General features: G+C 34.1%; 1 protein-coding gene across 3 annotated transcripts in view; it reads left to right on the plus strand.

The window, feature by feature from the left end:
* USP47 (ubiquitin specific peptidase 47) overlaps positions 1–23,682 on the plus strand; it is a 104,228-nt gene that overhangs the window by 33,868 nt on the left and 46,678 nt on the right. For all 3 annotated transcript variants that reach the window (XM_074230322.1, XM_074230321.1, XM_074230320.1), the window contains 7 exons: positions 4,329–4,532; positions 7,708–7,821; positions 9,131–9,269; positions 12,005–12,101; positions 18,253–18,398; positions 19,375–19,454; positions 22,950–23,099. In XM_074230322.1, coding sequence (XP_074086423.1) covers positions 4,329–4,532; positions 7,708–7,821; positions 9,131–9,269; positions 12,005–12,101; positions 18,253–18,398; positions 19,375–19,454; positions 22,950–23,099 — 930 coding nt within the window. The remainder of the gene's footprint in view (positions 1–4,328; positions 4,533–7,707; positions 7,822–9,130; positions 9,270–12,004; positions 12,102–18,252; positions 18,399–19,374; positions 19,455–22,949; positions 23,100–23,682) is intronic.

Genomic DNA, 23,682 nt, shown 5'->3' on the forward strand with positions numbered 1-23,682 from the left:
TGAGCTACTGGTGATTATTGTGGTCATTTTTCCTCTAATTGTTACCTACTGAGAAAGATGACCTAAAATGTGACCAGTCTAATATATTTTCAAAGAAAATGTGAGAAATTATTTAAACTTTAATTGCATATCTATTTCTTTTCTCTTAATTTTGACAGCATACCACTCACTGTACAACAGCCTTTGTTGAAGTATGAAGGCAAAAATTTCACAAAAAAATTTGAGATTGTTTAAAGTATAAAAATGTAGAATCTTAGAATGTGAAGGGACCTCAGAAATAATCTCACAACTATCTATGATATCCTCAGTCATTGGTAATTCAGTATGTACTTAAAGAGCCTTCTCCTTCAAACAGACAGTTTTATTTTTGAACAACTCTAAATTGTCGTGATGATTATCCTAATAGTGAGAGAAAAATTTCTGTCTTTGGTCCCTTTTCCTCCTCTGGAGGCAAGCAAAACAGATTTATAACCTCTTTGTCTACATATCCTTAAAATAGTTGAAGATTGCTATTATTTTCTAATGCAAATTTTCTCTTCTCTGGTCTCAGATCTTTCTCAAACCTAATACATTCCAGCATACCAGATCCTTTTTAAAATGTGGCACCCGGTACTGGAAACAGTGCTCCATGTATTCGACTTAGCTAAACTATAGCAGAACTAGTACCTCCCTTCCTTGGCATACCTGTCCTCAGCATAAGATCCCATGAGTACTTTTGGCAATGAGTACTGCTGACTCATTGAGCTTGCGTTCCACTTAGATTCCAAAGCACTTTGCACTGTACTATTACTGCCCAGACAAATCCCCTTCATTCTGTACTTGAGGCTTTTTTAACTCATGTAAAGGTTTTTACATTTATCCTATTTACTGTTACAAGTATTCTCTTTGGTAGCTAGTCTGTCACCCAATGTCTTCATTACCTTGTCCAGCTTGATGACATTTGCATATTGATACATATACCATGCATCAGAGTTACTTTAAGTAATCAATAATCTTTAGCTTTTATCAGCAAACTAAGTACAAGCTTATCTTGTCATCCATTCCATGAATCTTTGTTTTTTAACTATGAGAGTACTATGCAACTTTGTTAAAGGCAATTGGAACTTAGATAATCTATACTCAGTGACTTGACCATGAATTTTTAGTTATGTAGTCCTTTCAAAAATGGAAATTAAATTATCCAACATTTTAATTTTTTTTTTAAATTTATTCATAAAGATTTTAGTGATTATTATTCTTCTAGAAATCATTTTTTCAGTCATTTCTAGATTTTAACCAGGGATTGACATCAAGTTCATTGTTTTATAGTTTGAAGCTTCTTTCCTTTATGAAATATGAGACAGTAGTTAGTTGTCTTAAGCCTCATAGCATTTTTCTAGCTCACCATGATTCCTCAAAGATTGATTCAGTAATCTCACATGCAATTTCTTTCACTACCCTGAGCCAGGTTACTTGAGTTCATTGAAGTTGAAGCTAAGTGCTTTCTTAGTCTATATTTATCTTGGATTTCATTTCTCACTACCTATGTTTGTTCTGTCCTTTCTAGTCTGAAGATAATTTATTAGAGAAAATATGCAAAATATTGAAGTTGAATTATATTTTGTCATTATCTTCCCATTCACACCAGACTAACAGTTCTGTCCTTTCTTTGATATTCCTCTTGCCTTCAATCTAGCTAAAAAAGATTCTTTTAAATTTTCACTACTTTTTACATAATCATTCTGAATTTATTTAGCTTTCCTGACACATTATAGGATTTTGTTATTTGTCCTCAGTTTTTCCTGCTTCCATATGCACCCTTTTAAAAGCCTTTACATAACCTTTCCCTCAGTGACATCTGAATTGTTTAAAAACCTTAATCTTTTCTTTCTTTTTGAAATTAATTACTACCATTTTGCCTGCAATTTAATATTACATTGACTACCTTTTTTTCAGGCCATAGGATTCTACACATTGTCTTTTTTTTTTTTGAGCTATTTGAAATCTAAGTCCCTAAATCTAGAGTACATATGACATTGTTCCTGGAATTCCTTATCTGTCCTTATCTATGAACTCTAATGTGGCATATATATTCCATTGCCTCTGAAGATTTTCATCATTTTTGCTTCACCAACTAGTTTATTACTTATTGGTCAGAAGCAGGTTATGAATACCAAAACCCTTGCTGCCCTCTACAGTATTTGACTTAGCAACTACATTTGGACATTTTTCATTTCATATACTATTTTTTAGGTACATAGATTTTCCCCAGGTTTCTTTAGATGTATTTTTTCTCAAAATTCATCATCTGCTTTCTTTCAAAGACAAACCCAACAAACATTTTGAATATTCAGGAAAATTTAGCTTTATCTCTATAGTGTAGGGAAGAAGATGAAGGTCATTGAAAACCCACAGAATACAACTCTCTTCTCACTTTACCTGAAATGTGACATTTCAGCTATAATTTCTATTAAATTTTTTAGTCTTATTGAGAAAGGTTACCCTTCCAGCTCCTATTCTCATTCCTTGCCTGTCAAATCATTTAGATTGAATTATGTGCATGTGCTCCATTGGTTTATAATCTGAAATCTGAAAGAAATGTAAAAGTCATCCTATTTGTTTAAATGTTTCATGCATGACCATATTGAGGTGTCCCTGAAACACTGCATGTATCATCTTTTTCTGATTGCAGACGTTTTTTTTTATTCTCAAGACAACACTGCTAGGCTCTTGGGAATCCGAAGTTAAAAAAAAAGAAACTGTTTTTCCTTAAGGAGTTTATGGAGGAAACAACTATAGACCTCACTAGGTAAATGTAAGGTTAACAAAACAAAAGGGTGAAGATCATTAACAGTTGAAGGGAACAAGGAAAGACGTTGTGTTTTGTTTTCTTATCATTTTGTCTGGATAGATTAGAAGCTTTCAAGCTGACTACCCCTTTCCCTTCCTTTCCTAATTGTACATTTGTAATATGAATAAATAACAAAAAGTTTTTTTTTTAAATTCAACACTTTTTTGCAGCTATAGTCTTAATCACTCAACAGCGTTTTTTTAATTTAAAAATAGTGTACTGGGGCGGTTAGGTGGCGCAGTGGGTAGAGCACCGGCCTTGGAGTCAGGAGGACCTGAGTTCAAATGTGGCCTCAGACACTTAATAATTACCTAGCTGTGTGGCCTTGGGCGAGCCACTTAACCCCATTGCCTTGCAAAAACCTAAAAAAATAAAAATAAAAATAAATAAAAGTAGTGTACTATTTGTCTAATGTTGAAGCACTACAGGAGAACCAGAATAAGTAGAAAAGACACTGCCAGTTATTTATATATTGGCAGGGAAACGACATGCAAATGGAAAACTTTAATAGTCATTGTTTCTGAGTACCAATAAAGTTCAGAGTAGGTGAAAGATTTGTTTCTTTAAGGTGCTTTACTTTCCCAAAAAAGTTTGGGTGAAAGCTGTGGGTAAATGGAAGTTCAAATTATAACTCCAAAAGTTTATTTTTTTTTTCTTAACCTCACTAATAATCTGAACATTTGTTACACTTTATCTTGGTACTTTTTAAAAGTTAATGTACAAGTAAGTAGTCCCCAGCTTAGTAGGATGAATTTTTTTCCTTCTCAGTCTTTAAACTATTTGGAACTCTTAAGTCCATTTTCCTATAGAAGCACTTCCTTTGAAAATGCTTTAAATACTTAGATTTCCAGGACTACCCACTAAGTCAATAATTTTTAAACCTGTAATGAAAGCAAAATGGTGTTATGGAAACACTACTGAATTATGAATTATCTGAATTCTGCTCTTCTGATAGTTGTTTGATCATGGACAAAGCCATTTAAACTAATAGACTTCCAGTTACTCAGCTGCAAAAAGAAAAAAAGGGGGTTGGGGGGAGACTAATACTTCTCCTACTTACTTGTCACAGAATTGAGCTTCTTTGCATTTTTACTTTATTATGCCATAGAGATTTTGCATATTATCAAATATGCCAGATCCTCAACTTGTAAGTTTTACTTTATTCTGTACCTTCTTCATGGATTTTCATTCTTAAGAATTTGTTCATATATTGTGTCTACTCAGACTTAAAAAGGTGAGTATATCCTTGTAATCATTCTGAAATATGCCCATATCTTTTTTTAAGCAAACATTTGTACCATTTGTAATAGTTTTTATTTAAAGTGTAACCATTTTTAATACTAGTAGTAATAATAATAGTACTTGAATAGTTTGGGCCCAAAAGGGGTGATTAATGTATTTCCTTAGTTTCTATAAAATTATTATTTAGTAAATTTACATGGGTTTATACTTCTTCCCTTTAAAAAACAAATAATTATTTTGATTCTTTCAATTTCAGATAGAAAATGCTGCTGAAGAACCTAGAGTTTTATGTATAATACAAGATACTACTAATTCAAAGACAGTCAATGAACGAATCACTTTAAATTTACCAGCTTCTACTCCATTGAGGAAACTATTTGAAGATGTGGCCAGCAAAGTGGGTTATATAAATGGAACCTTTGATTTGGTGTGGGGAAATGGAATCAGTGCTACTGACATGGTAATACCCTCTAACTCAAATGATTTCAGGTTGCTAAAATTATTATGACTATATTTTAACATTCAAACTTGTAAATTAAAATGTTTTCATAATTGGAGTGTTTTTATACCTAATTTGATTCTAGATTTTACAAAAGGTTTCCATATCTCTGAGTTAACAAAAAACTGAAGCTCAAGTTCAATATACTTTATGAAATATAAATCAGCTTTAAAACTAACTCAGACAGAATAGTCTCATCATCAAAATGAATGATAGAATAAAATTTGATAGAATGATAGAATAAAATTTCCTCATACCTACTGTGTTTTCCTCCTGTCCTTCTCATGAACTCTTCCCTTGACTATTTCTTATTTACTCTTATTTACTGTTCCCATTCTAGATACTCTCCCTCTTCCCTCCCCCACTGTCCACCCTCCTACTGTTATTTCCATAAGGTTCTCTGTAGGACCTCTTCTGCCATGCCTGTCATATCAGTTCTCAGTGCTGGGCCAATTTCTTCTTCTGTTCTCAGGCAGTAGAAAATTACAGGAGCAAATCATTAAACTACACATTCATGCTTTCGAATTTCATTTGGTCTCTCAGCAATTCCTTTACACATTATTGTTGACTAGCTCTCAGATAACCCAGAGCAGCTGGACTAACCCTTTACCCCATTGAAAGCCCCAGTTAGCCTACCTCTTAGTTGGCTAAAGCTGGGAACTGACTAGTGTCAGCTCCCTCAGTTTCTGTCCTTTCTACCTCCTACCTTCTACTGCAATTAATAATTACAATGGCTCACCTATCTCATTTTACAAAGCACTTTTCCAACGACAGCCTGTGAAGTGGGTACTATAAATACTGTTACCCTTACTTCAAAGATAAGCTAGCTCAAACTCAGCAAGGTTAAGCTATTTGTCATACAGCTAAGTGAGAGATAGAGATGGGACTCTAACCTTAGTCTTCAGGCTCCTGGTCCAATGTTCATTCTATTAAACTATGCTGTCTCTGCACATCAGGATTTATCACCTCCTTTTCTTAGAAATCTTAGCTCTCTTTAAAGGATAGCTTAGGTGCTAAACACATATTTCCGACCAGTGAGTAAACCCAAGAGTCTGGGATCTCTGGTTTCCCCTTTTACCCTTGTGTGTATCCTCCCCAACATTAACCCCTCCCAAATTCATTCCAGGAAGCTCCCTTGGGAGAAGATACCTGGTAACCCCTTCTTTGGCACCAAAGTCCTTGGCACCAGCAAATGGCTCACAATCAGAAACTGTTAACGATTTACTCAAAGGGCATGCTATTAAAGAAGATGCATAGTTCTCTAAGGGTCATGAGACCTTCCAATCTTATTTATAGTTACAGTCCTCCATTTGTGTGGTCTCTATTTTCCTGTCATGCTTGAAGTACATAATCTGTTATGAATATTTAAAGAGAATCCACAGTTAGCATTGATTAAGTTTACAGTTCTGATATAGCTACATGAGCTCTCAGCAATTCAGGTAGCCTAAGGTTGGTGAGGGGGGAGGTTTTGAGTTTGGAACATTTTAGAGCAACTGAGTTCAAAAGTAGATAGAACCAAAAATGAGCATACTGAGAATATAGGGATTGAGAGAATCAACTTGGAAGAGTACCAAAAGCAAAGCGAGAAGGATAGAAATGAACAAGACTATCACAGGGAGAGGATTAAAATGAGAGGTCCTCTGAGAATAGTCTAGAAGAGGCCAGGGGAGTCAGGCCTTTCAAGGTAACTTCTGAGGGAACAATATTGACTTGAGAATGAAGGGGTGAACCTGGGACTCAGTAAACAATCATGCTTTTCTAGTACCCCAGGGATATAAGGGAGTTCAATTTGAACTCAGATGTAAAAGTTGGCTAGCTTGAAAGGAATTACCACCTTTCTATAAGATCTCTTCTAGTGACCATGGTAGTTGAGAGTATAAAGAGTGTAGGGAAGAGAAGGAAAGGAAAGCTCTCATTTATTTGGTGCTCAAGAGTCTTTTACGGGGCAGCTAGGTGGCTCAGTGGATAGAGTGGCTCCTGAGTCAGGAGAACCTGAGTTCATATCCAGCCTCAGACATTTAATAATTACTTAGTTGTGTGACCTTGGGCAAGTGATTTACCCCATTGCCTTAAATAAAAAATAAAATTAAAAAAAAAGTCTTTTATATACATTATCTCATTTGATCTTTATCATAATCTTCTGAGGTAGATAATACAGTTATTATGTAATCACAAAGTATGAAAGTTGAGTGAGATTTTCAAGTCTTAATCCTTTCATTTTAAATGAGAGAACTGAGTTGCTTAGATGACATGTCTTTGCCCTGGACACAGAACTACTAAATGATATTCAGGATTCTAATAATACTGTGGTGCTTTACACTAAGAAGTATTTGGAATAGTTTTTGAGCCCAGATTTGTCTTGACTCCAAGTCCAGCACCAAACTGTATCTTGAATCCAGATCATCTGGTTCTATATACCCAGACATTGTTTACTGTTGTTGCCAGGTTAATTGATGATGAATCTCAGGTGTATGACTTTTGGAAAACTGCCCACCTAATCTTTATGTATCTTCAGAAATTTATTCCCATCCATCCTCCCAAAAAGCAGGAATTAAAGAAAGCTAAGTGCTGCTTATTTTAAACCATATTAACACATTTCATGATCTATAGTTTAATATTTATATGGCAATTTAATTTCTCACTTAGAAATTAATTTCTTACATAGAAAATAATGTATTCAGATTTTATAAATTTTTTTGTGCTCTCAGTTGTACAAAATTAGGTTTTGTTCCTTTTCAAGGAGTTCAGATAAATACTCACTTGTATATGTTTTGGAAAGCAGAAGAATAATTACAGATTTTCTTTCCTTGGACAAGAAAATTTTTAGCATTTTTCTCACTATTTTTTTAAAGTTAGAAGAACTTTAGAAATTAGAATCAGAAATTAGAAATCATCTAATCCAATTTCTTTCTTTTGCTTAAGATAGTTGCTGACCCCTGAAGTCAAGGGTACCTAATCATCTCTCTGTGTGGGTGCATGGATAATTAATGTCAAGCCTGAATTGAAAGACTCTTACTGATTGAGTTTCAAAAAAGCCTTTCAGATCTAGTCAATTTATATGGTAGTCATAATGATTTTTTGCTATACTTGAAATTTTTTTTTGATAATTTTGGATTTTTATTTTATGTTCTTTAAGGCTCCTTTGGATCACACCAGTGAAAAATCTCTTCTTGATACTAACTTTGAAGCTGGGAAGAAGAACTTTCTCCATCTGACAGATAAAGATGGTGAACAGCCTCAGATAGTATCGGTAAGGCTACGGTTTACTGTAACCTACATGTCTCACTCCCTTATTGCTTAGATATCCAGCTAAGTTCCCAGAAATCCATTAAGTGATTTGTATAAATATTTGGATGCTTCTCTCTGTTTTGATTTTGGCTTGTTATAGGTTGTTTTGGGTAAGTTGAAGGTAAGATTAACAATCCCTTAAAAAAACAGCCTTTTGAACTAATATCTTCTTTTGGCCACATTTTTTTTTGCCTCAGAAATTGCATCATAAATATGATTTGAATGAATTATAATTATATATAATTATAGCTGATATATAATTGAGAAGTGTTACAATTGAGAATTTCTTTTCCTGTCCAAATAAATTTTCCTAGTAGAAGCAACATGGTATGTTATAGAGAATGCTAAATTTTGAACCAGAGGAACTGGAATTGAATGCTGGCTCTCCTAGTCTTCCACCTTTGTGACCTTGTGCCAGTTACTGAGCCTGTTTCCTCAACTATAAAATTAGACCATTGGATTGTATGATCACTAAAGTGCCTACTTTTAAATATTTGATCCTGGGATCCTAAAAAAAAAATCATACCTATGACCAACAATGTATCATAAAAGCATGAACTTACAACCCTTTATATTTCAATATTTAAGAGATATGTAATGTTCATGTTAGCACTTCTCTATTTTTTTTTAATTTTAAGGGTTTTTTTGCAAGGCAGATGGGGTTAAGTGGCTTGCCCAAGGCCACATAGCTAGGTAATTATTAAGTGTCTGAGGCCAGATTTGAACCCAGGTACTCCTGATTTCAGGGCCCATGCTCTATCCACTGTGCCACCTAACCACCCCTAGTGCTTCTCTTAATGTAGTTCAAATTTCCTCTTTAGCTTTGTTGGTAATCTTCATTGATTTTTTTTTTTTTTGGTCAAAATAACTGCAACCAAGTTGACAGTGAACCTTTCTAGACTTAACTCCGAGTCCATCGCTTGATTTATATTTGATACCATTGTATCTTGGTAGGATCTGTTCAGTGGGTCTAGCCTTCAAGAAGTCAGGATCACTTATATCTACTGTGTGATCTCAGTGCTCCTGAGACTATGAAATGAATATCAAAGTATTTTCATATTCATTATGTACTATAATAATATAATATAACTTGGGAAATAGAATTTAAATGTATCATAGATTTGACCTACATTTAATATTTAAATATTTACCTACTTTAAAATATAAAATGCTTGTATTTTATGTAGCTACTTTTATAGATTTAAGTGATTTTTTAAAAAAATTGCCTCAATTAAATTTATTCATTAAATGTTTATTATTTGGACTTTTAGGAGGACACCAGTGCAGCAGATGACACTGTGCCAGATAGGTTTATAGGCCCTCTCCCGAGAGAAGGTTCTGTAGGCTCTACCAGTGATTATGTCAGTCAAAGTTACTCATATTCTTCTATCCTAAATAAATCAGAAACAGGTAAGATGTTCATATTAACTCCTTTTTATCAGATAATAAGTTTAGAGCTTGAAGTGAACTTAGATATTATCTAATTTAATATATTCCTTTTAGAGATGAAGAAATTGAAATCCAAAGACTTTTCATCTTGTCCATGATAGATTTTGTTTAGTAATAATAAAATGCAACTCTTCTAAAAATTACATTCCAGAATATTTGACAGAAAAAACTTGTACCAACTTTATGCTGAATATAAGTTAATGTAATACAGTATGAAATTCAAATAATGATTTGTCTACAGAGACTTGCATTAAAATAGTACATCAAGCCAGTGACTAGAAAAAAATATTCTTTGGAAATTCCTGTGGCCTTCTTTATTAGAAAGAAATTTTCACATTAACTAATTGTTACCTTGAAATATAGTCCAAATTGGTAATGAAATTTGGTATAGGAGGGAAAGAGGATGAAGGTGAATAGAATACAAATATCTGAGGACAGAGCAGACATTGATGAATGATGTTATAGTTGAGAAAAGGGAAGAGGAATAAATGTGGTACACTCAGTAGGTACTCACACTGTGCTTGGAGCATTTGAGAAGGCAAGAACTTGGGAGAACAAGCAAACATTGAGTTCTGAGTCTGAGCTCTATTTGCAGCATACAACTTGGAAAGATTCCTTTGGCCAAAAAAGTTGTTCCCTTGGGACTATAATTCCTAGTCCATTGCTTTTTCTACTACATTATTCTGTCCTCCCACTCCTTCTTCCCCTCCCTGAAATTATCTGGATTCAAAAATATTGACCACTTTTTAAAAGAAGACATTCCTGTTGTAATTTATCTTACTCGTGTTTGGTTGGAAAGGAATTTCTTTGACTGCCACTAATATTGGAATGCATTTGGAAGAATTGCTATTTTCTATTTTGAAGATTATAGGACCTTTACTGAACTTAAACTTTTGCAATTTAATCCAATCATAGTCAAGTGAATAATTTCACTTTAAAAAAATTCCTTTCTCTTTTGTATTTGATTTTTTTCCTACATATTTTTCTGCCTAGTCTGTTAATGTTATTTGGGTTCTTTTATTCAGGAATTGACTAATTTGTGAATCTAACTTTAAGCAAAATATACCTTTGTGAAGACATCGAAATTTAAAAATAATTTGTAGTGACAGTTACTGTTTTGTTGTGTTTTTTTTTACTGTTTTACCTTTACTCTGATTAATAATTGATGTGAAGAATTTTCTAGACTTCTGAGTTATTTTTCATACATATCCTGTTGATGCATTTTATGAAACAATTCTTAAAATCTAATGACATTTGGGGGCGGCTAGGTGGCACAGTGGATAGAGCACCGGCCCTGGAGTCAGGAGGACCTGAGTTCAAATCCGGCCTCAGACACTTAATAATTACCTAGCTGTGTAGCCTTGGGCAAGCCACTTAACCCCATTGCCTTGCAAAAAAAAAACTAATGAGATTTGATATCAATGATCACTTGAAACAGAATTATTCTTTGAAAGAATTCTCTTTTTCCTCATTAAAACAAAATCCACAATGAAACATTCTACATAGTGATCTGTCATTTAAGATAAAGAAACAGATCAGCTCATATATTGAAGTTTCCTCAATATGGGGCTGTTAGGATTTTTTTTCAGTTTTTTTTATTTTTTATTTTATTTTTTAGGTTTTTGCAAGGCAATGGGGTTAAGTGGCTTGCCCAAGGCCACACAGCTAGGTAATTATTAAGTGTCTGAGGCCGGATTTGAACTCAGGTACTGGTGACTCCAGGGCTGGTGCTCTAACCACGGTACCACATAGCCAACCCCCGGAGTTTAGGATTCTTAAATAATTTGATAAGAAAGAACTCTAATAACTTTTGTTGAATCTAACTTCTCTCTCTCTCTCTCTCTCTCTCTCTCTCTCATGTATTTCATCTGGGGCATTCCTCTGTTCGTCTCTTTAAGATACTTCCTTTTCCCCTTTATCCCATCCCATCCTAGTATTCTGGGTTAAAGTTTTTTGTTTCTGACTTGTGATTTTAAAGTAAAAACATCAGACCATATACATCCAAATGGCTATTATTTTTACAACGTTGTCACCTTAGTAGACTTTTTACTCATATCAGTGATTCCAATTTTACTCACTGTTTTTTTTGAAACTCTTCTTATAAACTCTATTTTTATAAAATTCATTAAAACCAGAAGGAACTTTAGGGACTGTCTCTTTCAAACTATCTAATTTGTAGTTGAAGAAACTGAAGCTCAGAGAAATTATGTAACTTTTGCTTAATTGACTCAGTAATATATATTTAGAAAAGACAGGATTGTGCTTGCTGACAAACCGTTACAAATGAATTTTTTTTACTCTTTATAGTATCTTTAAAATTTGAATTTTTAGAGAGTTGTTTTCAGAATTGTAAAGCAGTTCAAACTTCATTATTATTGAAACCTTTTTTATATCCCTTTAAGATATATAAAAATATATATCATTTTATATGCTCTTAACTTATAACATGAAGCCATCTTACATACTTCGGGGGAGTTTTCCATCAGGGATGAGATTTTTATAGGCGCTATGGTAAAATTGCTACCTGAATAAGATCCATTGTAATTGTTATAGTTACAAATTAAGTAATATTAATGCCTTTGTTTTATTTTTGTTCTAATAGTTACTGTTTACAAATATTAAATGTGTTGTCCTCCTTACTGATTTTCCTTTTTTTAAATGTTGAATTATGTTATATGCTTGTTTTATTTTTAAAGGATATGTGGGATTAGTAAATCAAGCAATGACTTGCTATTTGAACAGCCTTTTGCAAACACTTTTCATGACTCCTGAATTCAGGAATGCATTGTATAAGTAAGTACTTAACATAATTTTAAAAAGTAATTGCTATAAAACTGGCAACTAAATTGAATTTACTTCCCTGCTTTTTAAATAACTCATACCTCTATATTGCTTTAAGGCTTATGTAAAATGCTTTCTTCTGAGCAACTCTGAAAAAATAGGTGTGTAGATAATGCTGTTTACATTTTGGTGAATGTGGAAAAAGTAGAACCTTAATGGGTTAAGTAGATTATGTGTTCATGATAATAAAAATAAGTAGCCTGGGATTTGAGCCTAAGTATTTTTCAACTTAACGCATGCTCCCTTTCATTTATCACTAAAAATTGGATTTTTCTCAGATTTGCTTTACTAGATGCTGTGTAAGAGATCAAGTCTAAAAGATTAGAGAGAAGTAACTGAATGGGGAAATCTCAAAAGTTAGTTTTCTTTTTATGGAACAAATTTAGAAATGTTTACATTTAACTAAAGTGTAATTTAAATCTATATGAACACAGTATTAATCAATTTCTAACAATACGTTACTACATAATAAGTTAAATGTGAAAACTACATTTTGAGAGAATCTGAGTTTATTAAATAATTTCTCCTTCCCTGTGTCATCTTCAAATGACTTCTAATTGAACATAGTTTGAAAAGTCAAGTTTTCAATTTTAACTGGTATATGGTGTCCTCTATAGAACTCTTACTCTGACAGAAGTTTCACATCATAGTTTGGAAATAACTAAGTTCTTAAAGGTGATAACCAGTGAAGCTCTGTGTATATGTCTGAGTACCAGTCTAAAGTACCTTATCATCAAAGAGTTACTTTCTTGATGATGAGTTTTTTTTTGCAGCATCTGCATCTTATCTGCATCTGATCTGTCTCAGGAGAGGGAGTATACATAGAGTGAAAGTATATTGTAATATCTTTACACAGGAGATAGCAGTTTTCAGTAATAGGTTACATGAATTTAATTATATTATTAACTGGCTTTACTTGTATTTATTTTTTTAAGGCAATGGGATTAAGTGACTAGCCCAAGGTCATACAGCTAAGTAAGTATTAGGTATTTGAGACCTGATTTGATTTCAGGTCCTCCTGACTCTGGGGCTGGTGCCCTAGCCACTGTGCCACCTAGCTGCCCTATTAACCGACTTTAGCTTAAAATACAAGACAGTTGAGTGACTCACTGGCTAGAATACTAGACCTGGGGTCAGGAAGACCTGAGTTCAAACATAGTCTCAGACATTTATTTTGTGACCTTGAGCAAGTCATTTAACTTCTCTTTGCCTCTATTTCCTCAACTTTAAAATTAATATCACATAGGATTGGTAGAATGATCAAATGAGATATTGTAAAAGTGCTTAGGATAGTAACTTTAAGTAGTGAGCTCTATATAAAAACTTATTCCCTCTTTTTCTTCCTTTTTATCCCTTATTTGACTAATTCTACTAGAAGGACATCAGGGCAGTTACCTAGTCAATTACAAAGTAATTACTAGGAGGCTAGTAGTTGAGTCTTTCTGAATTATTGTGTTTGCTAGCTAATTTAGGTGGTGGGGTTTTTTTCTTCTGAAAATTTCAAGCCTAGTGATCTTTGTCTCTCAGACATTGACACTAAGACACTTACTTTTTGTAGAAACCCAGCTATGACTAATTTAAAGCAATATCCTTTTGTAATGTAAATATTTGTATTCCAATTTATCACTTCTAAGTTCATATTCTGTATTTTTTCCCCCATAAAACCAGGCATAATTAACTCCACTTCTCATAAGAAATATCTCTAGAAAAACTATTCACAATTATTAGGAATTTCCCCAAGCTTTGCCTATCCTTTAAAATGTCTTCACTAGATTATCATTTTCTCAAACTGCCATTCTTGATATTCCTCCTTTTCTAAGCTCCTAGAAAAAGATATATGTACTTAAAGATTTCCTTTTCCTGTCCCTCTTCTGCCCTTTGCTATCTCTGTTTCAACTTCATCATTTGACTGAAGTTGCTGACTTCATTTGCCATTTCATGTATTTCTTAATAGCCAAATTTGTTGATTTTTTTTTCAAGACCTTATCCTTCCTAGTCCATCTGCTGCATTTGGCACTTTTGAAATTCCCTTCTTGGATACTATCTCTTTTATGGATCTTTATGATGCTTCTTTCTCCTAAGTTACCTTGTCTATTCTTTCTTAGTCTCCTGATTCATAATCTTATTCTTATCCCTAACTATAGGCAATCTTTAAGATTCTGTTTATGTACTCCTAATCTTTCCTCTCTTTACACTTGATATCCTATCAACTTCCTTGACTTTAATTATCTTTATGTCAGTGTCTTAATTATATAAATCTGACTCCATTCTAATCCCTGATCTTCAGTCCTATATTACTAACTGACTCTTGGTCATTTCCATTTGGATGGTGCTGAGACTCCAGCAAAAAATGCAAAACAGAATGGATTATTTTCCCCCATTTCTGTTGAAAGCAATCAACATCCTTCTAATTTCCCAGGTTCATAGGCTCTGTTTTCTTTGACTCCTCATGCTCTTTCATCCCCCTATATCTAGTCACAAAATCCTGCCATTTCTATGTCCCTCAGATCTCTGACATCTGACTCTTTCTTTCTGTTTATAAAGTCACCATCTTAGTACAGCCTCTCATCTCCTCTTGTTTTTATTATTGTCATTGGTCTCCTTCCCTCATCTCCACCTGAATCCATCATCTACAGAGCTGCCAAAGTGATTTTTTTCCTGACTCTTGGACCAACTACAAATTGTTTATCTTTTAAAGCCCTTTATAACCCTCCCCCCATTTTATCTCCAACCTTATTGGACATTACAGGCTCTCTTGCACATTCTGATTCTGCTAAAATGATCCTCTCTCTAGTCTTCAGAGCAACATTTTCTTCATCTCATCTTGGTGCCTTCTTCTTGGACTTACTCTGTTTCTAGAACAAATGCAATACCTCCTCCCTTCCACTTTATAAGATAGCATCCAGCCCATGGTCATGCAATCTGGTGCTGCCAACAGCAACCAGTGGCAGGACTTGAAATTCAATAAATGTAGGAATTTGGGTTGAATTAATTAAATATTTGACCAATTAAAGCCTGTGAATGATGTTATATATCCAAATGGCCTTTGGCAGAAAAAAGGTTCCCCAACCCTATTCTGCATTGTTGCTAGTGGTCTTCTTCCCCAACCAACCTTAACTCTTTTATATTCTCTTTATACTTATTCTTTTTATCCATATCTATATTCTTACTCTCTGTTAGTGTATAAGCTACCTGAGAGTGTATACTATTTCAATCTTTATACTTTTTTGCTTGTACCCTAACATAGTGCTTTGTGCCCTAACCAAAGTTGGCACTTATAAGCGAAATTAATTAATAGGGATAGACTGGACTTTTGATTTCATTGGTATTAGAAACTCTGGGATCAAAGAAATGCCTTCTATCATTTCAGTTTGAGTCCTTTTCTGCAGCTTACAGTAGAGAGTTGATTATAACAATGTAAATGAAATCATCATAGACAAAAGACTTTGTTTAAAAACTTGGACTATGCCAGTGCCATACTGTCAGAGTTAAAGGCCAACTAATTTGGGGAGAAATTAATTTGAAAGATAGTTCAGGAGGTTCTATTATCTAAATAGAATTTATCAATTTTTTAAAAATAAGAATATCCAGGAATGGAAATTTAAATGTACATTTTTCTCTTTTGGCTAGTAAGATGTTTTAAAAGAAGATAGTTTGCATTCATATCTTCCATTTATTATACATTTATTATGTACCCTATTATGAATATTCACACTAGTTATTGTGGTAGAGATGAAAAAAGAATAAAACAATATATCTGTAGTCATGTAGCTTAGTTGTAACTGTAAGATAAAAGTAATCCAAACTAACTTGCTGGCTTTCACAGTTCATTTAACAGCAGTAGTGATGATAAGAATAGCTAGCATTTGTATATATATCACTGTAAGGTTTGTAACACTTCATAAATATCGTTATCTCTTTTGATCCTCAGAACAGCCAAGGAAGGTGTTTGCTATTATCCCCATTTGTACAGATAAGGAAACTGAGGCAGAGGTTAAGTGACTTACCCAGCTACTGAGTGACTTCTGAAGACAGATTTGAACTTGAGTATTCCTGACTTCAGGTTCAGTGCTTTATCCACTGAAAGTGTTTGGAAAACCAGAGAAGAGAGGTCATCCCTAACAAAGGAAATTATAAAGTTGAAGAAGTAAAATGAGCATAATGTTTTTGAGGGGTGGGGGATGGAGTTTGGATATCACCTTGGCTAAAGCCCAGTTTTTTTATTTCCGGTAGTATTGAAGCCCAATCCTTCATTTAGTCACTCATGTTCAAAACCACAGGCTTATCTATGACTTCCCCTTCTCCCTTGCCTTTCTTAGCAATTCAGTTTCTAAATTCTGTTCTTTTTCTGAATTATCTCTTTAACTCTCCCTTTTCTCTGTATTCTTTTGGATACTATCCAAGGACAGTCAGTCCCTCATTATCAAGCTGTCAGCTTCATGCAGGTCATCCTTAATTTTCTGCATTCTGTGCTGTATTTCATACTGTTGCCAGGATAATGTTGTTCTTAGGGATAGATTTGTACTCAAAAGTTCTTGTTTTCTTTTGCCTTTACTCCAAAATTTACTCTGTTCTTTACTCAGAAATTCTTGTTCTTTGTTTCCTAGTAATTTGTATCTCTCTGCCTTGCATTTAGGGTCCTCCATAACTCAATCCCACCCTGTCTCTCCAAACTAATCTCATATTACTATATGATCCAAATAACAGACAAACTAACAACTGTTCCTTGAAGACATATGAGCTCTCATTTGATCCTCATAGCTATGAGACCTCAACCATCATACTAAAGAGGTTGGAGCAGAAAGTGATAGAAGGAACTTCAGATGTTCAAGCAAAATAAATTTAAATATATTATGATTTGTAGTTTTCTAAGAAACATGTCACTTGAAGGTATCTGTTATTATTTGAATTTGACACCATTATCCCTTTTACATGACCAACCTTCTTTCTCTTTGGCCTCTTGAATTTTTTCCAATCTTTTGAATCTTGGCCCAAATACTGCTTCCTTCATGAAGCCTTTCCTGATCCTCCTGGTCAACTGTGATTGTGGGGATCACCGTATTTATTATATGACTTTCGAAAACAGCTTTTTTTGTTAGCATTTTTACCATCTAATATCCTGTAAACTTCCTGAAGGCAGGGACTGTGTAGTCATGATTTCATCTATCTTGATACCTATCACATTGCTTTTAGTAAACACTTAAATATTTATTTGTGTGTGGGTTTTATAGAGTAGCAGAAGATTGAGGGTTGGCATAGAATACAATTTCCTTTGGGGCAATGGGGATCTATTAAAGATTAATTTTTTTTCTCACAAACAGTTAAGTGACATGACAAGGAAAAATCTGTAGTAATATAAGCTTTTGTTTTAAGGAGGAGAGAGCATGGAAAGGGTTAGGCTAGTTAGGAAGCTATTATAATATTTCAGATATGAGGTGATGAAAGCTTCCGCTGAAGTGGTGGTCTTGTAAATTAAAAGGAAAGGATGCATTAATCATTTTGAAAAAACAGCAATAGTACTTAACCATGGTGTTCCAACAAAGCTGTAGAATATTGATTAAAAGATAAGAAGGTAAAGACGTTAGCTTAGTGGGAGGGATAAAAACTCAAATTCTTTTTCTCTAAAAGACTAAAGTATATTTAGATACATTAAAATGAGTACTTAGAGTATGAATATTTAGAATATGTTCAAATTGCTATCTTTTTTCAAAGGGGGGTGGGCTTTTGAGTATGTACTATAAGATGGTTGCTTCATAGAAGTCATAGGTCAGATATTTTAAAGGATGAAAGAATGGGCAGAATAACAGATGATGCCAAAGTTTCTGGCCTAGAGAGCTCAAATAATATTGGTGCTTTTTAATGAAATAGTGGGGGAAAATTCATTTTGAGGTATATTGAATCTTCACAGCACTAGGGATTGCAAATGGAGATCTTCCTTACATTAGGAATTTTGGGATCTGGCATTCAAATTTTATTGAGAACTTATGAGTATGTGAGAACATAAAATTCTCAAACTAATTTTTAAGTTTTATTGATATTAGTACTTTGTGCTTGTTGAATAGTTTTAAAATATTCATATTATTCAACTATCTCATTGTTATAGGTGGGAATTTGAGGAATCTGAAGAAGATCCTGTGACAAGCATTCCATACCAGCTTCAGAGACTTTTTGTTTTATTACAAACCAGCAAGAAGAGAGCAATTGAAACAACTGATGTTACAAGGAGCTTTGGATGGGATAGTAGTGAGGGTAATTGTACTTCATTGTTATAAATTATAGTCAGTATTATTTGTTTGTTTTTTTGTTGTTTGGTTTGGTTTTTTTGGTGGAGCAATGGGATTAAGTAACTTAACCAAGGTCACTCAACTAATAAGTATCAAGTGACTCAGGCCAAATTTGAACTCGGTTTTTCCTGACTCCTGTGTTGGTTCTCTATCTGCTACACCATCTAGCTGCCTCTACAGTCTGTATTATAGAAAAAGATAATAGATGCTTGACTTAGCCTTACTAATAGCACTTGGAAATATACAATGCTTTATATTCAAATTTTGACTAATTATATTTGTCTTAGTCTTTCACTGGAGTCTTTCTGTAGTACGGGGTGGGGAAACCTTTTTTTAACATCATTCATGGGCCATACAAAATTATCAACTTAAAAATTAGCCTGCTATTTTTAGTCGGATATTTGGTTTTAATACCCTAAAAGCTACTAGATTTATTGAATTTCAAATGCTGCCTGTGGTTGCTGTAACAGAACCAGACCAAATGATTTTGTGGGCCAGATGTTCCCCATCCCTGCTCTAGTGCCTCACTATGACATGGTGGTGACCCAGAGTTCTTAAAGAATATGCCAGCCGATCCTAGCAAATCCTGTTAAGGCTAGAAAGGCTTTAACATGGACTCTGGTAGTCTGGGAGCTATTAGATTGGAGATTGGAGAAGCACCTTAGCAGAAGGCCCTTAATCATGGAGACAGTCTTGATATGGTAATCTGCATGAGTGAAGTGAATACTCACATGGGGGAATCACAAATCCGCTTGAAATGTGTTTTAGTTTTCTGTGCTCTGTCAGTTCAGAAATGTACCACCCTACCCCCATCCCCCAGTGTCATCTACCCAAGCATTTGTTATACTTGTTTAGTCATGGCTTCTATTTGTAAAATATATCAATTTATATGTAAACTTATAATGCTTTTTTTAATAAACTTAAGTTTCTTTTTTTGACAGCTTGGCAACAACATGATGTCCAAGAACTCTGTAGAGTCATGTTTGATGCATTGGAGCAGAAGTGGAAGCAGACAGAGCAGGTAACTGCCTTCTTAAATTCAAGAATGCTGGTTACATCACTTAATTTTTATCATTTAAAAACATCAGTTGGAGCTTTCATTTATTCATTGATTTGTAAGTTTGCTATTTTGAATATTTCATAACAATCCTGTAGTCTGTAATATTCAGCAGGCTCTGGTCCATCCACGAGCATTATAAAGTCCCTGCTGTGTGCCTGATGCTTGGGCACCAAGGTCTTTAGGGAGAGGGTGCTGGGGGGTGGGGTGGAGTAAACCCTCCTTCCCTTTCCAGATCCCCTTTCATGCTGAGGCCCTTCCTCCTCTTGAGTCCAAATGTCTACCCTATGTGACTATGAGCAAGGGCTGTCTTGTCCCTTCCTTGTGTCCTCCAGTGCTTAGTATTTTGCTGCTCCCTACAGATTGATTACCTGATTGATGACAGATAGAAGATGGAACTTAGGTTGTGTGTCAAAGAAAAAAAGAGTCACTTTAACAAGTGAGTGAGTGCCTTCCAGGCCCAGCTTCAATCAGGATTGAGTTCTGATCTGGAATTTTAGAGTTCTAGAGTGGAAGAGGTGCAACCTTAGTTGTTATTTAGTCTAAAAGCCTTTATTTTACATTCGGTATGTAGAAAGAGTGGATTTGGCACATTTGAGGGGAGACATTATGTCACAGTGTAAGGAGCTCTGACACTTATCTGTTTGACTCAGGGCAAATCATTTAATCTCTAAGCCTCAGGTTTGTTTTTTTTTTTTTCTGTAAAATCGGGCCAGTAATATTTTATTTCTTACTTCACAGGGTTGTAAGGAAAGCACTTTATTTTTTTTTTTAACATTCCATAAGGTATTAATTTTTCTATTTTATCTATTTTTACAAAGTCAGAAATTTATTTTTTTTAAAACATTTTTCCATTTCTTTATTTTTCCAGCTATATGCAGTGGTGGTTTTCATCAATCTTTTTGTTTTTATTACATTTTTCTCCTTCCCTCCTCCCTGAGAGAAAGTAATGTCATATAGACTTTATAGCTATACCTATCCTGAACATAGATCCATATTAATCATATTGTGTAAGAAGAATCATATCCAAATGGAAAGAGGGGGAAAAAAAGAAAAAACAACACAATTCATCAGACAACTTTTTAAAAAACTTGAAGTTAGTAAGTTTTGTTCTGCACTTAAATTCCATCGATCCTTCTCTGGATAAGGTATTCTCCATCACAAGTCTTTGATTATTTTATGAAGAAATGAACAAGTCTGTCATGGTTGATCATCACCCCATGTTGCTGTTAGTGTGTATAATGTTCTTCTGATGCTCACTTCACTTCTGCATCAGTTTGGACAAGTATTTCCAGGTTTTTCTGTTTTTACTTGCTTTGTACCACACATAAACTTGTTTTGTAGTCAGCAGCATCTTAGTATGCATTATGATTAGAATGAAGAAGATAAATATAAATAAATGCCAGGGCACTTCATGGGAATACCAAAAAAACCCAAACTAATATATGAACTGTCGGATAGGAGTTTTAAGTAGATTTCATTTACCTATGAACACCTATGTATATGTGATGTGTGTGTATAAAATACATTTATTAATAATAGACAGTGTACAGTTATATGCCAAATAATTGCTAGAAGTTTTAGAGAAGAGGAATATCAGTCAGTGTTTGGTTGGGCCAAACCTCATAAAAGACATAGTCCAAACTTGATCCTAATTTAATAAGAGGAGAAAAGGCACACCAGTCTGGGGACAGAACATAAATCTGGGACAAGTATGGGAAATGAAACAATGACCATAGGTTTCTATTCTGGATTTAATATTGCATACTTAAGGAGCAGGACAATAGGCTTGGCTGAAATAGAAAATTTCATAGAATCTCAGAGTAAGAAGGGAATTTAAGACATAATCTAATCCAACAAATAAAACAGGATTTTCCTCTGTAGCATTGCTGAGAACTGGTCATCTAACCTCTTGCAGACCTCCAGCCTGGCATTCCTGTTACTTCTCAAGAGGGAATCCACATGTTCCTTAGGCAGCTCATTCTACTTTTAAGTTTTGCCTAACATCGAACCAAAATCTACCCTGTCTCTCTTGTAGTTTTACCCTCCAGAAGCAAGCAGAACAAATTTAATTCAAATTGTTAATTGTTCGCAAAGCCTGGTTATAAGGGATCTTAGATATCAGCAAGAGCAGGCAGTGTAGGTCCTTCTTGTCAAGAAGTAGATGCTAACTGAATATATTTACATGGGGAGGACCCCTGAGACTTTAGATACTATTGGATGGGCTATGGGAGAGTATTTACTTAGCATTCCTAACAAGGCACTAAGAGTCCTTGGACATATTTGTACCTTTCTCTTAAAGTAAATGAGTTTATAGCTTGCACTTACATAGTACATTAAAGTTGGAAAACTGCTTTCCTTACAACTACCCAAATAAAATATGATAAGCTCACCTCAGGTACCATTTGATACATAAATGGATAAAACCTTCTCTTGTCCTCCCAGTTTTTTAGTGTATGTTCATTGTCTTGTATTTGTTTATCTGCGTACATGCTGAAGAAATTTGCTTGAGAAATTAAGGGAAAAGTTAATTGGTATATCTCAAATTTCCTTAACACTTCCTTCCTTTCCTAGTACCATCATTTCAATTAAGAATCACAGGCCATTCCTATTGGGAGAGGAAACCAGCGCAGGGGAAACTAGAAAGAGCTTCCCCAAAGGATTCTTCAAATCCTTTCCCCAAAGTTGTTCTGAGATTCGGTGTAGAGTGAATTTGGTCAAAAGGCATAAAGACACACCTGTGGACAAATAACTCTTGAGGAAAATGATTTTCTTTTTTAAATGAGTACTTGAAGGAAATTTTTATAGAGTATTTCAGTGGTTTTTTAAAACTAGAAAATTCTATAATTCTGTTCTTTATAATTGCCTTACATGTATATTGGTTTATCATGGAATATTTTAATATTTTAATCTTTGCTTGTACCTTGAAGTAAGTGGTATGGTTTTTATAAAATAAGTTTGGAGGGGGAGAGGTAGATAGTATCAAGTATTTAAAAATGAAAACACTTCAGTTTTTAGCATTGTTATGACTCCATTCTCTGTTGGTATAATCATGGCATGCCTTTTAATTGTGATGGAAAATAATTTGTATATGTACTATTCAAATATTGTAGATACAAATCTTATTTAAATTAATTTTAATAAGTTTTTATATAAACACACACACACATATATATATAAAACTTGGTAAACTGATTTAACAGTGAACTTATTTCATATTGACACTGAAACACTATGCATTTCATACTGATAATAAATATAGATAAGTTTAGCTGTATACCATAGGATTTTGGATAAATGATAAAGTTTTGAAGCTTTCCAGGACTTTACTTTTTAATAACAAAATTGAGTTTTTCTTGGCAGCACTTTATAGAATTTGTCAATGTTCCTCTGATAGCAGGTGTTGTTATAATTAATTTTCAGTGAACATTTTTAAAGATAAAAATATTCTTCTTTTAGGCTGATCTTATAAATGAACTGTATCAAGGGAAGCTGAAGGACTACGTGAGGTGTCTGGAATGTGGTTATGAGGGCTGGAGAATCGACACATATCTTGACATTCCATTGGTCATCCGACCGTATGGTTCCAGCCAGGCATTTGCTAGTGTGGTGTGTACCTTTCAGCTGACTGCTTGTGTATCCATACACAGAATGCATAGTAGCACAGTGGTATAATTTATGTTAAGGTAAGTATCATCCTAGATACTCCCTCTTGGGTTGTTAGTCATTCTGCAGTTAAGCTAGCAAGATCTAAAAGATTTTTGACCCTTCAGTGAGTCCTAATAGTGCATGTTTATAAAGGAAGAGAAATGCCAATGTACTGCCTCATGGCTAATAGTTTGGTTGTTTCTGATAGGAGATAAGATATAACTTAGTAGAAGGTCTTTTTTGATGAGTCCTTTCTATGCTGAAAGGTAGTTTGCAGGAGGAGGTGGGGAATGGGACTTAAGACAATTGAAAATTGTACATTTTTTGCTTGTAGAGACTGACTAAATTTTTAGAAAATATATTCTTTCTTTTTAAAACTTAATTTAAACAAAAACCACAGGTTATGCATGTACATAAATGGAAAATTAATCATATAACTTAACTTGACTTTCTTAAAGGAAAAGTTCTCATTAACTTGATAATCAGGTGTTAATTTTCTAATTTGGGAATTCTAGATCTAATTCCTCTATCTGTCCCTAGTAGC

This window comes from Macrotis lagotis, chromosome 3, assembly GCF_037893015.1.
Source record: "Macrotis lagotis isolate mMagLag1 chromosome 3, bilby.v1.9.chrom.fasta, whole genome shotgun sequence".
Lineage (NCBI taxonomy): Eukaryota > Metazoa > Chordata > Mammalia > Peramelemorphia > Peramelidae > Macrotis > Macrotis lagotis.